Here is a 14,970-nt window from a genome sequence, read left to right on the forward strand (position 1 = left end):
TGGGCTGATGGGAATTGTAGTTCAAAAAAGTAACTTTTCCAAGTTCTGCCTACATATGAGTAGCAAGTGCATTGACCTTGTCTTATTAGGGTTTTAACTCAACATGCTTATAAATGCTCATTCACAAAGGTTTAGAAAGGAGCCTGTGTATACAAATGTAAGAGAGCATAATCAGACTCCTCCATCCCCGTTATGCTCAGCTATTAAATCAATGATTTGCTATCGCTTCTACTGAAAATGGTATTTGATTTGGTGGTGTTCCTCCCTTACTTACTTTCTGTTTAACATATCTGTCTTGTCCAGACTGGGATCTTACTGGATTTGAGTGCCCTGTCTTGGACTAGAGGTGTTCCTGTGATAAGAGAAGGGAAAAGGAGTAATGTAATACCTGATAAATTTATGACAGTCCTTATGGTAGCTGGCCCGCTGTGTTTAGAAGATGTTATTTTCAATTTATTTTGTTCTGAATATATGTTAATACACTTGCATCCTGTATTGTGTATGTGTACAATCCAAATAAATAGGTATTCAAGAAGAAAAAGGAGCCTATGCACCTGGGGGGTTGTTTTTTTGGGAGGCATATCTCTGCCCCCATGCACTGGAATAGTTGAAACAAACATGGGTTTTGCTTGCACCCAGGCTGATTCTTGCTTACAACTGCACAGCCTTACACACTTAATGCAATGAAACACACACACACTCTGTTATGCACAACCTTACTGGCCCAGGCATTCAGTCAAAGGGATGCAAGCATCAGCACATCCCACACTCAGGGTTGACTGATGGGGAAAGACAGGAATAGAAGGAGGGGAACTGCCATTCTTCCTCCCCCCCTCCCCCTTTCCATGGCCCTTTGTCAAATGGCTCTTTAAGGTGCAGGGGTTCCCCCCCCCCATCAGCTATACAAGAATGACCAAAGTGTGCTGAGCTGACCTAATTTCCTGTGTATTTTGTCTAGGTGTTATAGGACAGCTAAGAGAATGAAGACACTAAGTCCCCAGCAGAAGCATGATATGGCGATGCAGTGCTGGTGCTGAATTGTTCTCTCTGATGGCTCTATGGGAGTGGATAGCCCTGAGTCTTCATTGCTGGGTTTTTACGGTCGCTGCTGTTTCGGATCAGCATGCCACAAGCCCCTTCGACTGGCTCCTTTCTGATAAGGGACCCTTCCATCGCTCCCCGGAATACACAGATTTCGTGGACAGAAGCCAACAGGGATTTAGCACAAGATACAAGATTTACAGGTATGAAGCAAAAGGAGTGGTAACTGCGGAATGATCTTCTTTGGGAGCTGCAGATAAGTAGCATGAGGCCTGTAAGAGAGAGGGAGCAATCACAGCTGTGGGAAGCCAATGTGTAGGACTGCTTTGATTCTAAGAATATATATGCCAAGGTCCTTTTCAGAGCTGTAGGCTCTTGAGAATAGCCACACTGCTTACTGAAAGTGAAATCATTGATTGTTTAAAGAGAGATCTGAAGGTGGCCCACTGTTGATCAAATCTTTCAGCACTGTTGAAAAGCTAATTCTAACGCCCACTCTTAGCTCAGCTTGCATTTTCTTCCTGCACGGCAGGATATTAATGATGCAGAGGTACAGCATGCGCCTTTACATGCACAAGGGTCCATGTTCAATCCCTGCCACCTCTGTCATTGCCACACGCCCATTGGTACAGATGGAGGCTACCCTTCAAATGCAAATAGCAGCTTTGGAGAGGCACTTTTGTGTGTGTGTGTGTGTAGTCAGGAAGCCTGTGGCAGGGAGAGTTTAAACATCTTCTCCACACCTTGCTTCCCTAGCCACTGTTTGCATAACAAAAAGTGAGAACATACATTACATTCACTCAGTTAAGTCTCATCTAGTTTGGTCCTTAAATGGCAGGGAAAGATCAAGAGAAGGTCGGGATCGGGAAGGTAAGGCCTGGGACCAAATGCGGCCCTGCAGGACTCTCTATCTGGTCCTCGGAACTCTCCCAGGCCGCACCAGTCACTGGCCCTGTGTCACACCCTGAGTGTTTTTGCCCAAGTAGAATGTGTCCTTGGACTCTAATAATGCCTCTTCCTTGTCTGGATGGAGGACAGAGACGGCTGTGTGCAGAAAGTAGTTATTTTGTATCCGTCTACCTACCTAGTGTGAAAGCAAGACAATCATTGTAGGGTTACCTGCTTTGCCAGGGCTCAGAGTTCTTTGCCTTTTGCAAGTCAATGCTAATCAGGCAGGAGTGTGGCAGGTGAAGCTTTCTTTTCTGTACAGAGATGGAAATGGGAAAAGCATCACCTGCTAAATAGCTGCCTACCATGCACTCACCTGATATTGGTACAGGAGCCGTAGAAGAAAACACACACACACACACACACACACAATTATGTCTAAGCCTCAATTCCACATGCCCATCAGATGATGAGAATCTTATGAATGTATCCTGTGTGCTGCTTTGATGAGAATAAAACAAGATAAAGAATGAAAAATGTTTTGTACATCGGAAGTATTGTCTACATTAGTAATACTAAATGCTATGACAACTCTCTGATGACCCATTAAAGGAGCTTGACCTCAAAAAGAGAAAGTGAGAAAACCACATGGGGGATGGAGGGAGGTATGCTGATCTCTGTGCTTTTAATTATTGGCCCTGGCAGACTCCTTTGCACCAGTCCAAACAAAGGAGCTGCAACAGTAGAGCATGGAAGAAAAAAGATTGACAATTTCTGTCACTTGGCCAATTTATGACTGCAAATTCATTTGAACAGGTGGTCGCTTATGTGCTTCAGATTGTTTTGCTCTAGTTCCAAGCTTTCTCAGCTACCGGGTCCCTAATAAGGGGCAAACTCCGTCCTCTCATTCTGTTTGTGCCTACATGCAAATTGCTGCTAGTTCTTAAGTACAGGTTTGGGGGAAGGTTTGGAGTCTGTTTTGTGTTATGAATATTTATTTTCCCTTTGCTTCTTTTCTGTGCACCAGAGGGCACTGCATTATTGCAGGTCAATTCTGAATTAGATTCTCTTGCCGTAGGCCGAGGCTTCGTGAGGTCTGTTGCATATTAAGTGTGATGCTGAAATATTCATTGGGGGTGTTTGGGGAGCTCAGCAGATCAGTAGAGTCCATTGCCATTTACTGGAATTTAAAAACAGCTGTCAATGCCAATAATTGAGGGGGAGGAGAGAAGAGGAGCAATAATACAAACCCTGAGTCAGCATAATTTACTCCCCTTTGTTTTTCTACTGCTCAGCAAAACAGAAATATCTCCATAACAAAATGCAGTGTAATAATACTGATTTCCAGTGCTTCTGGCTTCAATACTATTAACCATAATGATCAAGATTGAAAGTGCCACACATTCTATTCTGCATGTGCACAGTGCCTTTGCTAGGCCTTATTGTACTGCAGTTTATTATACTCCCCAAAAAGCCACCTCTGAGTATTGCAGGACCCCTCAGAAAATCAGCACATGCATGTCTTTATGTACACACCTTTATGTACACACCTGACCATATGCATAAAAGCTCTCTCTCTGCATACTTGTGATGGGGAATTTAGGGGTCCGATGGACCGGGGGGTCTTGAAGAAATTGAGGACGCAGGCTTGCAGCAAAAAGGTAGGGCTTTATTTAGTAAGGAAACGTACAGGAAGTCAGTTTACCATGATGTTTGATGGAGCTCTGCCACACGGCACTGATGTCTACATTTTTATACCCTCCAAGTCAAAGAAATTAGCATCTTCCAATCCAAAAGTCACACATAAGTATTACCTAGACATTATGCTGCTTTCATTAAAATCTAGCCAACCAGATAATAGTCATAAATTCTAATACCAACCCATCCCTTCTATGACCTAATACATTCCAAAGCAGACCCTTCTTGACCCTATGGAGATACTGAAGCTGCTGTACCAGGGTCTTACTCCTTTTATCTCCTGGCCTTGTTGTCCCAGCATACTGAACATTCCCAGAAGGGATCTTGGAAGGGACCCCAAAGAAACAGAATCAAGCATAGACGAAGAGAATTTTAGCTTTGATTTACCTATTGATATATTATAACCTCACTATTCCTAAAGAATATATAGTTTATTAGTTGATTATAAAAAAATCCATATCACTTGGGGCACTTTTTTGTACTGCAAGAATCTGGCATTTTTGCTTTTATTATTAAAAAATGTTCTTAAACCCAGTATGCTTGTAATCCAGGACCGTTAATTTTATTTGGTTCATTTTATTGGGTTAACATATATATTCTTCCTAGTAGGATCTGCCATTATTTCTTTATTATTTTATTTATTTATTAAATTTATATCCTGCCCTTCCTCCCAGTGGGAGCCCATTATTTATTAGTACTAGTATTAAATACAATCACAGTACATTTTCATAATGACACTTTGAGATCACTTACTGCCAGTCCCATTTTACAAAGCATCAGACTGAGGATAGATTTTTTAAAAAAACTGAGGCCAATAGTGGAATCTAGCAGAATGAAGGGGATCATGGGTGCTGCATCAGGAGAGCCTGCTGGGTGCAGAAATAGTATCAATGGCAAAAATCTTTAATTTTCATTTCAAAAGCATCCTGGATTATACATTGTTTCAAATGTTTCTAATTTGCGGTGTAAACCAATTCATACAGTATATTTGCTCTGAAAACTTTTAACTGTCATTTGCTGTGCCCAGGAAATCTTGGAAAACGTAATTCTTGGAAAACAAGAATTAGGAATGGCATTTTCTATGATTTTATGATTGTGCTACAGAAATATAGTACAGCATGGGGGTTGACTCTTGTATAGATTCTATAGGTGGGTTTCTTTGTCTAATTTTGTGTATCATTAGTTGGGCTTTTCTTTAAAAACCCACAATGCACAAGTGGCTCAAACATAAGTAGGTGCTCTATGCAAGAGGCGGTCCAATGCAGGCAAAGTTGCATGTATTAATCTGTTTAAAACTTATTTCTCCTCTATGCCTAGTAAGAGAATTCTCAACACCTCATCAAGCAACATTACTTTTATTTACGTATTTTATTTATAATATTCTATATCCTGCTGATTAACTCAAAGTTAATCACATAAAAATTAAATAACCTCCCAAAAAGTCACTAAGCAAATTAAAGCATATACAATCCAAAAAAGATTCATAGGGTTGCCATAAGTTGTAATCAACTTGAAGGCATATACTGTAACAACAACAAACATTACAAGCTAAATGGAGATCCAGCTTTGTGTGTTAATTGTTACATTTTAGATCCCACCCCATCCTCCTCTACATTCAAGCCCTCTGTTCCCCCCACTTTGGTATCCTCCACCTGAACCTTGAACCACCTCCCCCAGCACCACCTGAATACCTCTTCCCCCAGAGCCGCCACAGTAAGAACCAGCTCACTGGTTTCAGAAGCATTACTGATGGAATAATTTCCCACTTTTTCAAGAGTTGTAAAAATTGTAGGGAGCTGTGCTGACCCACTGGAGATAAAAAAAAATATCCCAGAGCAGCAACTTTTATTGGGATCAACTAAAACATCCATACTAATTTGTCCTAGCAGCCTTTACTGACACCCGAAATTTCTATACATTTAGTTCAATGTAGCCTAATTAAGTCTACATAACACCTCTGCACCCCATCTTGTGAGTCTTTCAAACTGCTGGTTTCTCTCCCTCCTGCTTTGGAACATTTATCTTCTCTTCCTTACCCCCTTTGCTATTTTTACTGAAGGGTGAGCCTTTGGAGAACTCAGATATTTGCTCACTAAGTTATGATTTTAAAGCTTTTTTAAAAAAGATGTTTTACAGATGTTTTGCTTTAATATATTTTAAAGGCTGTTTTTAAGCTGTTTCAGAGTGTTTTTAGTGTTTTGTTTACCACCCTGGGCTCCTTCTGGGAGGAAGGGCGGGACAGAAATTAAATAGGTGGGATAGATTGTTAAACCACTCTGGGCATTGTAGCTCTGTGAGGGGACTAAGGATCTCCAGACAACTATCAACATCCTTAGCAAACCACAGTTCCTAGGATTATTTGGGTGGAGCCATGGTACAGGACTGCTTTAAATGTATAGTGTAGATGGGGCCATAGTACTGGACGTCATTTGCTGCTTTTTACCTTCCTGTTGCTGAAGATGCAATACACCACCTGGACAGCATCCTGTTTCTTTTACTATAACTCCCATCATCCTATTCAGGGGGACTCCAGCAGATATGTAGAGTGGTTTTATCAGTTTGCTGGGCTGGATCTCCATTTAGCTTGTAATGTTTGTTGTTGTTACAGTATATACGAATATACGGGGTAAAAAAGATTCCAGTATACAAGGCACAAGATTATCATAGACATAAGGACCTGAAAATTGACTTTCAGTTCATATGAAAATAATTCATCTTAGATTCAGTTTAGATATAGCGGCAACTGCACCCTACAAAATACATCAGTCTTTAGTCTATAATGGATGGAAGGTCTAGCTATTAATTAAATGACTACAATGACGGTGCAGTAATGTACTGACTTTCCACAGGCTGTTTAATATTGTTAAACTCACATATGAAAAGCAGATGCCATCATTTCAGAAACTTGTTCAGGCTATAGCAATTGTCACCCTATAGAGATAGGTAGCCTCAGGACCACAAAGCAACCACTACAGGGATCTTTCTCTCATTCCAGTTTCCTGTGGAGTGCAACAGGAATGCAAAATGTTGACAAGGAAAAACCAACAAGTGCAAAAATAATATATTTTTAACAAGTTGGCTAACATCTTTCTGGATGTGTTTGAAATGCATTAGGTTTAGATAGCCTTCTTGTCCATATTGTTTTTATCTTCTCTACTTTTTGCTGGCACATAGCTTTGAAAACAAGTTGCTCTGGGCAAGTCAGTCAAAAAGATGATAGAATATAGCTAGATGCTCATAAATTAGGCCCGCTCACCAGGTCAATGGCCTATCTGGAATGGCAGAACAACAGCGTGCCCCCTACCCTTCACAACACATGCAATTTCACACAGGAGATGGCCCTCTATAGAGCACAGTGAGTGCATGGTCTTCTGATAATCACACCTTTAAACTTCTATATGATCAGGACCAACTGTGGGAATAAATGAACCATTAGGGATCTGTAAACCCAGCAAGGAGAGCCAGTATGGTGTAGTGGTTAAGATGTTGGACTATGACCTTGGGAGACCAGGGTTCAAATCCCCACACAGCCATAAAGCTCACTGGATGACCTTGGGCCAGTCATTGCCTTTCAGCCTCAGAGGAAGGCAATGGTAAACCCTCTCTGAATACTGCTTATCATGAAAACCCTATTCATCGGTTACCATAAGTTGGAATCGACTTGAAGGCAGTCCATTCCCCCCAAACCCAGCAAAAGGACAGACAGAGGACACTGAAAGACTTATATCTTCACTGCTAGCTCCTCCTCTTCCTGGTCTTCCTGGTCACTGTTTACAGCTGGAGCTTCTTCTGCTGTCTTAGGAGAGCCTTCCTCCTGAGTAGACCCTGATGATGGTAATAGAGCCTTCTGGCAGCCAAACAGGCACTATTGGGGCTATTGTGGGTTCCTTCAGGTCTTCAGTTGTATTGGGATTCTTTATGAGGTCACATGCCCCTTTCTCAGAAGATTCTTCCCCTGGGTCTGAACTGGGTGGGATCTTGTTAGTGCAGGGGAGGACACACACAGATGATTTGAAGTACCAGTCATGAATGTTAAAAACAAGGCATAAAACTGTTCAAAATCATTGTGGGCTAATTGATCAAAACCAGAACTTTGAATATTCTCCTTGAAACACAATTTAACCAAAATATCACTAAATAGCCTATCATTTACTGGAAAGGATTTTTAAAAATTTCCCTCCGTTTTATTTAAACTTCATTGACTAAAATGACAGGTGGTAGGAAAATAGCATAGACATGAAGCTGAGGAGGGCAGATAATAACGAACAACAGATAGTAGTGAATATCAGTGTTTGGGATGGCACAGTGGTTGGTAATGGGAACTCAACAAATGTAATTGAGGGAAGAAGAAAGAAAATCACTGCTGCAGGCTTAGAGGGAAAACAAACTCTGCTCAGACCTATGCATTGTAAAGAGCACCGTTAATGTACTTGAGGCTGCCCTGGGAAACCGCTAACTTCTCCTGTGGCTGACTGTGCATTGCATTCCATTTATGGGGCCACGGTGAGAATCAAGATTATAAATGTGCTTGGAGGGAAACCTGTTTAGCTTTCAACAGAGCTTCCTCAGTTAGGGAATAAATAGCAGAAACAGTCCTGTCTGCTTTTCCCACCAATTTTTCAGCAATCCGTAAATTGCTTTTGGCTAGCATCAAAATGGGCTGCTTTCCTATAGAGATTTGTTTCTGTGGGCAAAGGTAATATAGTCAGGGACCATCATCACTCTTGAAAGGAAGATCTTTCTACTGAATACCGAATGCCCTCATTTCGAATCGATTCTGTCACACATCAGAACACATGGAAAACTCATTCTCCAGAAAGCTCACAGAGAATGTTGACGACTGAGGGCCCCTTCTGACATTACATTTGTGACAGCATGGCTCCTTCCTGTTCATAAAGGTAGTGCTGCAAGCTCTGGTTCATATGGTAGGAGTTGATGCTGTAGTAGCTCCTTCCCATGCCAGCTCCCCCTCTCTCCTCCCAAAACAGAGCAAATCAGAGCAATATTGAATGTAAGATCACAAGGAGAGCCCTGATGGATCAGAGCAAAGGCCAATCTACTCCCACATCCTGTTTCCTACAGCGGCCAATCAGGTGCCAATGGGAAATCGACAAGAGGACATGAGTGCAATAGCACTCTTCCATTTTTGTTCCTTAGTGGTTGGCATTCAAATGCATGGTGCCTCTGATCCTGGAAGTAGTATATAGCTATCATAACTAGTAGCCATTGACACGATTGCTATTGACACGATTGCTAGCTATTGCCCACGAATTTGTCTAATCATTAATGTTCGGTGACCATCACCAACCTTGCAGTGATGTAAGAAGCCATAACTTGTGATGCTGGAAACAAAATGGACCTTTGGTTTGATCCCCTACCAAGGCCATGTTTTACAAACAAGGTCCACCCAAAAGGTAATGTTTGTGCAATCCTTGTTATGACCACCAACAGATTTATAGTAGCCCTCTTCAGACATTATTAAAATGTAAGCATGCTGGTTTCTTGGGACCATGCATGCTGACTCTGCTCCTTCACCCGACTTAGCCATATTCCACAGCAAGGTATCAAGGTGGGTTATAAGTAGGGGTGGAAGGATATGGAGTTATGAGATTTTATTTTCAAGACAAAGCAGCTGGAAATTTTGCAATGAAGTGCATCCGTGTGTCTAGTACTGCAACAACTCAGGACGTGATAGAAACACTTGCAGAGAAATTTTGGCCAGAAATGCGGATGTTATCATCCCCTAAATACTCACTTTATGAAGTGCACGTTAGTGGAGAAAGAAGATTGGATATAGATAAGAAGCCTCTAGTTGTACAATTAAATTGGAACAAAGATGATCATGAAGGAAGATTTGTACTCAAGAATGAAAATGATGCACTTCCTCCAAAGACTCAAACCAATGGCCCTGAAAAACAAGAGGAAGAGGGAGTGATCCAGAACTTCAAACAGACTTTATCAAAGAAAGAAAAGAAGGAAAAGAAGAGGCGGGACACAGAAGCATTGCGGCAAGCTTTAGACAATGATGGGCTGTTTCATGGGGATGATGCTGAGAATTCTCATCTTGCAGCAGAGGTCTACAAAGATATGCCTGAGACCAGTTTCACTCACACAATATCTAATCCAGAGGTGGTAATGAAATGATGGAGACAGCAAAAAGTAGAGAAGAGAATGCAAGAGTTCCGGAGTTCTGATGGCAGACCAGATTCAGCTCCAAATGGGAATCATCTTCAACCTCGGAATGTTGTCTCAGCAACTCACCTGTCCTTCAGTAAGCTCGACAGGTTCCCAGGAGGCTCTGGGGGTGCACTGGTTTCAGCTGGCCAGTCACCTTTGAGGACAGACAAGCGCTCTGACACTGCACATCCAGGGGAAGAGGATAAAGTCATACAAGAAGCTGCCCATCACACCACCAACAATTGGTCCAACCACAAACACCTAGAATGAAGAGGAATAAACACATAGAAAGGGGGAGCAGTGAGATATGGGACTGGGGGAGCAGCGCAGGAATAGCATGGTTGATAAAGGAAGTGCTAGCCTTCAGGAACTTGAGACTGTTCTTTTAGTTATAAAGCTGGTAGAGAAAATTGGTGGAGTTTAGAGGAAGCATTACGTCAAACTACAGTAAGACTGTGTGTTAAAAAACTAGCGCAGTAGAGAGAAAGGTTTAGCTTAGCGCTACTGTGCTAGTTTACTACATAAAGTACAGTGTTTATTAGAAAGTAATGTTATTTGTTATTTAATTTAATTTTTGTAAATTGTATTGCTTTTATTGTATTTTTATATTGTATTTTTATACCTGTGTTTATTTTTCTTTGTAAGCCGCCTTGAGGGCCTTTGGCCAAAAGGCAGGGTATATATAAAATTTAATGATGATGATGATGATGATGATGTCGATTTTGGTTCTCTCTGTTTCTCATTTTTCCAATCCAGTACTCAAAATTTCTGCAGAAATCAGCAAACAATTTTTTAAAAAATCCTCATGAAAATTCTTCAGCATTTTAGTGCAAATTTCTCCTAATAAATACATTTTTGTATGGAGTTTTGACTAATATGCACATTTTTGCAAGCAATTTCTCCAAATATAATGCATTTTTGTATGTTATTTTCACAAATATATTCATTTTTATGCATTTTCTATGCATACTTTATCCTAATATATGCATTTTTGTAAATGTTGGTTGGAGAACTGCATCCCAAAATCCCCCAAAGTGCAAATTTTGAAGGGTGGTTGTGTCTTAGTTTTTATATTGTTTCAAAATGTGAAAATTTGATAGATTCGGTTTTAAATGCGAGCTGAACTGAATTTCTCTCTGATCCCTAGTTGAATGCCTGTTCACTTGATCATACTTGCAAGCCTCCCTGCGACGAGCAATCAGTGTCTCCAACAACAGAGAGGTTTGTAGATGTGTTCAAGTGAACACACTTAAAAGACCCTTCAGATCTTGTTGCTGAAGACAGCTAAGTTGGAGGTGGAGGGGCTGTGGCTGGCATACACATCCCCAGCCCTCAAACATTTCAATAGTGCCTGAAGAGGGCTACTACTGCATTCACACTGTAGTGTTCATATTCTAACATATTCCTCATGAATAGCGAGCAGGGAAAAAGAAAACATTGCACCATCAGAGTTGAACAGAGATGTGATAGACAGTGCTATGTCAACAACGGGTCCTCTTTGATTCATCCCCCCTCCCATGGTCTGAAGACACATAATCAGCATGCTGGTGAACCCTTAGCATCTGATAATCACAGCTATACTAGTTCTGCCCTGAAATTTATTTGCATACCTTAATAAGAGTTCTATAAATTTTATGCCCAGTGTTCATTTCAACCACTTGCAAAGGAACTGGGCCTTAATGCAAATGTGGATTCTGTCTTTTCCACTGTACTTGTAACATGCGTGTGTGCAATGATGAAGAATTGGGCTACCGATCAAACACAGAGGTGAGTGCTCTAAGATCACTGATTTCAGTTGACTTAAACATGTTTTATGGAAAGTTTTTGATTTGGTTAAGACTGGAATCCTAATCCCATATACTTGGGAGTAAGCCCCACTGAATTCAGTAGGACTTACTGCTGAGTAGCCATGGTTAGCATTGCTCTGTGATGACTGAATGAATGGAATTCATGAGACAACTCTAATAATGTGCCCTCTTATCTTTATTTTTTGGATTTTGTTATCTTTTTATTTTAGATATATTATTAGGGCAGGATAAAGAACCGATTACATGATTTTAAAAAAACAAACGATTCAAAGAGGTTTGTATCAAGGATTCTTTTTTTAGGCTTTTTTAAAAAAACAAAAAACAAATGTATGACTTGGTTTCCCTTAGGTTGATGGTTATTAATAGAGTGTATAGAATAACATCAGCTGTAGGAAAAATGTTTATTTAGAACTGATTGTAGATGTTTGTCCACTCTCAGCAGACAGAATTGCAAAGATGCAAGACATGAGATGGGGCCATTATTGCGCCTCCTTTGAGATTTTAAGATGTGTGACTTTGCCCTCTCCATTTGGTATTGCCTTTCATTTGCTTTTCAATGACCTGTCTGTTCTATCATTCAAGAAGAGTTAATAAGGGCAGTCACTATCAGCAGAAGAAACAATCATTCAGGGCATTTATCTTCATCTCTGCAATGAAATTTTCCCTTTTGGAGGGTGGAGTCTAATCTTTAGATTCCTCTGATGTGGTTAGGTTTTTACTGCAGTTATGTCAGTTGTCACTTTACAAATAATATTGCTTTAACAAATTTGAAGAACAGTCTTTTTTCATGAGTCTTGCTTCTCCGAGTGGTAGGAAATTCTGGGTAGGCTTTTAGAGTAAATTACCTTGTGAGATAAGAATCTTGGAGTTTTGCGGTGGGTTTGTAATATCAATTTATATATTTACATGTTGAGCAGGGAGGAGGTTCAGACAAATATTTAACCTGAAAAAGAAGCAGCAGCAACGTACCCTTGCTGCTCTTCAAGGCTACTTTTTGTCAGCTAATTACAAAATTTAGGTTTCTACATTTTTCCTGGCCAAATTTGCTGTTCAAAACTGTCTCCTTTCTACGGGTATGTGTGGTGTAACCTGCATTCTTGGCCCAAATTATATAGACACCCCTGAACGAGCTTCCCTGACATCACAAGCTTCCAGGTGACTGTAGTAGCTATTGGTTGTGGGACCTACAGCAGTAACCCATGGAAAGCTCTCTTCCGTTCCTCTTTCAGTGCAATCACAATCACCCATCTGTTTCCCTGGCTGCCCACTTGCTCATCCTCTAGCATTGCCTGGGTGATTCTTGAAGCAGAAGAACAAGGATATCTTTGCAGCTGAGGAAATTACCAATACACTAAACAGTTAGTGACAAATACACTACACTCTTAGTCTTACATCTGAGGTTGGGCCAAGGATTCCATTCTGTATTAAGATGGACATAGAAATCTGAGTTTAACCCATAGAATTGTACTGTGGACTGTGGACTGCATTTAAAAGCTCGCTTTGCCCCACGATACACAGGTGACTGTGAGAGAGAAGGAGGGTGAAAAATGGCTAGGAGGAATTGATGGGCATAAGGAAGACTAGATGCCATAGCAAAAGCAGGCACACTGAGGATGGAAGCAGGAGTTTTGTAAGGGCTAGAGGCTAAGGGAAGGAACAGATAGAAGGGGCTATGAGGCAGGAAGTGAATGTAATCAAGAGGGCCCAGAGAGAGGGGAGCCATTGCCATTGCTAAGAGGGTGGGACTCCAAACAAGGTCCATAGGGTGTTGTAGACTTGCATCCTCCCTGAGGCTGCTCATCTGTTGGAGTTGTTTGTCACAGGTTCTTGCCATAGTGTATGTATGGCATGGCTGTTAGTCTTGTCCATTTATCTACACGCTTCTTGTGGAAAGTGTATTGGATGGATAAAGTGGTCTTTTACTGGGCTTCTTGTGGGTAAGGGAATAACACAAGCAATTGTATGCTTCCTGTATATGAAAAATGCAGCAGTCGAAATATCCAACATTTCCTTTTTCCTTTAGGTCTTTGTTATTTCCTTCTGGTATAATTGGTTTTAAGGTAATGGTCCATGCCTCAGAATCCAAATCTTTGTTATCTTCCTTGGCTTTGATTGATTCCTTCTGGAGGTACAGATATTGCATGCTGGTCACGGGCTGTTAGTGTCTAGCTTCTAATGCATTAGTAACACTCTTAACAGATAAGCCAAGTTCCTTCCAGTGAAGGCCTTTGCAAAGTAAAACAACCCCTCCCCTTAATTTCTGGGTTCTCAGATTCCCAGCACACTTGTTACCAACAGTAATAGCAGTCTGCTAAAATCAGCAGGAGCTCACAAGACCTTCTTACTTTTTGATTTTACACAGTACTCAAAGTTGTTTTCACCACTGGTCCTTATTTGTTTAGATTGATAAAAACCCTGGACCCAGAATGAAAACAACAGAGTGGATAAGGCAAGTTTCATCTGTCCTGAATTCCTTGGAGGCCTCAGACAAGCCTTTCTCTCTTTGTATCCTGTCTGCAATATCATTCCCTCTAACAGCAAACTCAGGTGGTTAAGCACCTCTTGGTTTGGAAAAGCAAAATGGGGACACCCCCAAATAAGGTAATGCTTTCTACATAATTGAGAGGTGCTCGGTGCATGCAGAACACCGATTTGTAAATTAATAGTAAAAGAAAGTAAATTAAACCTCCCCAATACAGCCTGATGAGGATCTGTGAGTTTCTAGGAAGTAATGAACGTTGAGTTGAGAGGAAAAGACAGAAACTGGAGGGGGGGAGATTGGCCTGCTCAAGCTCTTAACAGCTTTATGTCAGGCAGAAATTCAACAGGTCAAGTCTTTTCTAGTATGGCAATACAATTATGGAAAAAGCTTCACCGTGACTACTGTCTAATTTTGTGTTATGCCATGATTCCATGGCAGCCAATTTGGGACTGGTGCCCCCAGCACTCTCAAAATTTGAAATGTGTGCTTTGGGCACAAAATGGTTGGCGACACCTTGCTTATAGCAAGTATCCTGAAGGGAGGTGATGTCTGTGTCTGTGTTGGAATTGCTTTTAAAGATGTTTTTAAAGCTTTTTAAAAAGATGTTTATAAAGATGTTTTAAAGATGTTTTGTTTTAATATATTTTAAAGTCTGCTTTTTAAGATGTTTTAGAGTGTTTTTAGTGTTTTGTTTACCACCCTGGGGTCCTTCTGGGAGGCAGGGTGGGATATTTTATTGTTATTGTTATTATTTGTTACAAAAATTACTCAGCTTATTCTCACACGTCTTTTGCTGACTTTCCCATGTCCAAGGGTAACTTCTACAGTGTGTGTGTGTGTGTGGATTTTCTACTTGTGGGACCTAGTACCATTTCA

The 14,970-nt window shown here is 40.9% G+C and overlaps 1 protein-coding gene across 2 annotated transcripts in view; it reads left to right on the plus strand.

The window, feature by feature from the left end:
- The first annotated feature begins 1,008 nt into the window (after positions 1 to 1,008).
- The window catches only part of BRINP3 (BMP/retinoic acid inducible neural specific 3), a 360,329-nt gene continuing 346,367 nt past the window's right edge, over positions 1,009 to 14,970 (plus strand). Inside the window, exon 1 of one of the 2 annotated variants that reach the window (XM_061634005.1) lies at positions 1,009 to 1,244. In XM_061634005.1, coding sequence (XP_061489989.1) covers positions 1,009 to 1,244 — 236 coding nt within the window. The remainder of the gene's footprint in view (positions 1,245 to 14,970) is intronic. The other variant, XM_061634006.1, reaches the window with a different exon arrangement.

This window comes from Rhineura floridana, chromosome 6 (genome assembly GCF_030035675.1).
Source record: "Rhineura floridana isolate rRhiFlo1 chromosome 6, rRhiFlo1.hap2, whole genome shotgun sequence".
Lineage (NCBI taxonomy): Eukaryota > Metazoa > Chordata > Lepidosauria > Squamata > Rhineuridae > Rhineura > Rhineura floridana.